At 33.8% G+C, this 3,144-nt stretch overlaps 1 protein-coding gene across 1 annotated transcript; it reads right to left on the bottom strand.

Annotated features, from left to right (window-relative positions):
- Nucleotides 1-1,608: 1,608 nt before the first annotated feature.
- LOC108319694 (uncharacterized) lies at nt 1,609-2,889 on the bottom strand. Its single transcript, XM_017550917.1, has one exon. It carries the CDS (start codon nt 2,887-2,889, stop codon nt 1,609-1,611), a length of 1,281 nt encoding a protein of 426 aa, XP_017406406.1.
- Between the last annotated feature and the right edge of the window lie 255 nt (nt 2,890-3,144).

Below are 3,144 nucleotides of genomic sequence, written 5' to 3'. Positions count from 1 at the left end.
TGATTCGTTTTAAATTGAGATCTAGTTACATGCACAAAAAATACAATTTTGCCTTTCACTTCAAAATTATAAGCCTCGCTTTTGTTTTACTCAACTTAAAAAGTTATATACTTGTGCATTACCTATTCTATTTTTGAAATTGAATGCAGACAATACCCTATGTTGTGTTACCCTTGTGTAATCATTCATCAACTTGACATAATTTATTAAACAGGAATTTCTGGGCATTTTGTGTATACCTTGAAGTTATGTCGGTATTGCCCCAGCTGTGGGTTATGCAGAACACAAAAAAGAATCAAATCGAGGAAGAGGACAAATTAAACATGTATATATATTTCTTTTTTAATATTTAAGTGTAAAGAGAACTATCAATATTTTGTATTTTTCTTTATACATGTATTGTAATTACCAATAAATGTATAGGTCAATCTTAAATTATCAATAAAAATATAAGTTGATTAATTTTGTTTCTAGTGATATAAGTTTTTATGTTTTTATATTTATCATTAAAAAAATGAAAATTTTATTAAATTATAAAATTAATTAAGAAATTATGAATGTAGGTAATTATAAATTATAAATGTAGATTATTAATTATATAAAAAATTATAAATTATGAAATTATAAATATACGTGGATACTACTATTTTATAAAATATTTCAATTACGACATTTATAATAAATGTAATTATAAACGTCATAAATATAATATGAATGGTGAGATTTCGAGTGTCACTATTTTTTATATATTTAATTTTTATTTAAAAGTTTACAATAATTTTAACTGTCAGCAATTTATTCTAGAAACTGTCACTACTTTATATAATGTAAACGATTGTTGTGATAATTCGCTTGAAACCGTCATATTATACTTTGTGGCATTATATAAAAATACTATGTAAACGATATATAGTTGTTTAAATCGCTATAAATATAAATTATTTGTCACATTATATAAAAATAATTGTTGGAATTTACATTATTATTTTTAGTGAAGTGTCTGTTGGGAAAATCTTACGATATACACACTTAAATAATTTTTTGAAATTGAGTCTTGTTATTCATTATAATTGAAGGGCTTTAAATACCCATAATACTTACAATATTACGAGGAATAAAAATAAAATATCAACTATCTTAAAAATAAAATCTTCTTAATCTATCATAAAATAATATTGTACCTAAATAAACCGAAAATCATAATTATGTGTCCCTGTTTTATCTCTATCAAATCAAACTAAATATTACTATACCCAAAAATTAATAAAATAAGATTTAAACAAAATTATTAATAAAACCCTAAAATTTAAGTTTATCTCAACAAACTCCCCCATAAACTTAAATTCTTCCTTCCTTCGTTCGACTTTCCATGTGCATCATCCTACTCCGGGTTTGCATCTTCTCTCCAAGATTTTCAGCTCCAATTCATACAACCGGTTCTTCTTTGCTTTTACCTGGGTTGTTAGACGACCATGCTTATCCTTTAAATATAGTACCTAATTTTTCATAAAAATTGAATTACCTTTTTCAATTATCTGACCCATGCTTAAAATATTGCTCTTCAACTCCGGAACATAATAAACATCCCTAATCTCTCCAACTCGTCCATTAATCTGTATGCCGAATTGTTCCACGCCCTTTCACGGCCACCTTGGAGTCATCTCCAAAAGACACAAATTTGGCCTCCACCTTGGTGAGTTCATAAAAAAAGTTCTCGTTCCCACACATATGATTGCTTGCTCCAGTATCTAGATACCATACCGAGTTGGTAGAAATCTCATCATCCTTCATCTCTTCTTCATCTTCTTCCCTATTTTTATCTAGTTCAATAACGCTAGATGCTTTCTCTTCCTTTTCAGGAGTCGTCTTCTTCAACTCCTCAAGCTCAACCCTCTGTTTATTCATAATTTCATTAGCTTCATCCAGAAGCCTCTCCATCCGCTGAATCTCTTCATCTTTTTGTTTGAGTTCTTTTTCCACATTTGTCGCACCTTTTACCGAGATCACTTCATCCAATATTGAGACGGAATTTTCCATGTCCACTATATCCGAGCTCTTTGCCAGCAATAGTTCTTCTACATCTTCTTCTACATCTTTAGTAACGAGATTCATCTCCCCCTTTGTCTCGGTCTTGCAATACTTTGCAATATGACCAAACTTGCCACAGTTGTAGCACTTTGTTGACCTACACTCGTTTGCAAAGTGGCCGTACTTGCCACACTTAAAACACTCCACTCTTGACTGATCTCCTCGACCTTGTCCTTGTCCTTGGTCATGCCAATTCTGTTGACCGGTTTGATCTTCATTATCATTACCTCGGCCACGTCCACCTCGTCCTCTGCCACCAGGACCTCGGCTCTGAGTAATCCGAGTTTTATTCGAGTCAAACTGTACCTGTAGTGCTTGGTCGTCGGGTTCAACTTGATCATCCCAACTCCTTCTCCTTTGTTCGTGGGCTTCTAATGACCCAGCAAGTTCATCCACTGTGAGAACCGACAAGTCCTTCGATTCTTCGATGGCGCACACGATACTTTCGAAATCTTTTGTAAGAGATCTCAAAATTTTTCCCACAACCCGGCTAGATGGCATTTGTTCTCCATTCCTACCGAGTTGGTTGGCCACCTTCTCCACCCGAGTTATGTACTTGGTTATATGCTCTTTGGGTTCCATCTTCAACTGTTCAGACTCTCCTATGAGAGCTTGTATTCGGACTTGTCTGACGCGGTTGTTACCTTTATATGCAACCTCCAATATCTCCCAGGCTTCCTTTGCTGATTTGGCATTCGCTATCTTTTCAAATCCCGACTCATCTACTGGATTGTAGATGAAATATAATGCCGACCCATCTCTTGCACGAGTTTTCTTCAATGTTGTCATCTGTGCCACCATCTAATGTTCATCCGCATCAGATTCAACGTACCTGTCTTCCACCATATCCCAAATGTCTTGGGATCTCAATAACGCCTTCATCTGTAGGCACCAATTATCATAATTGGTTTTTCTCGTCAATTTTGGCACACTCATACCATTGACAACCTTTGCCATCTCTCAAAAAATCAAGCACTCACTTTTTCTCTCAAGATGTTTAACTCTTTCCTCTCTCTCTCTTTTTTTCTCTCTCGGTACTCAGAGCATAAAGCTCTG

Source organism: Vigna angularis, chromosome 1 (genome assembly GCF_016808095.1).
Source record: "Vigna angularis cultivar LongXiaoDou No.4 chromosome 1, ASM1680809v1, whole genome shotgun sequence".
Taxonomy (NCBI): Eukaryota; Viridiplantae; Streptophyta; class Magnoliopsida; order Fabales; family Fabaceae; genus Vigna; species Vigna angularis.
The sequence above is the reverse complement of the archived record's forward strand: the minus strand, read 5'-3'. Positions and strand labels throughout refer to the sequence as shown.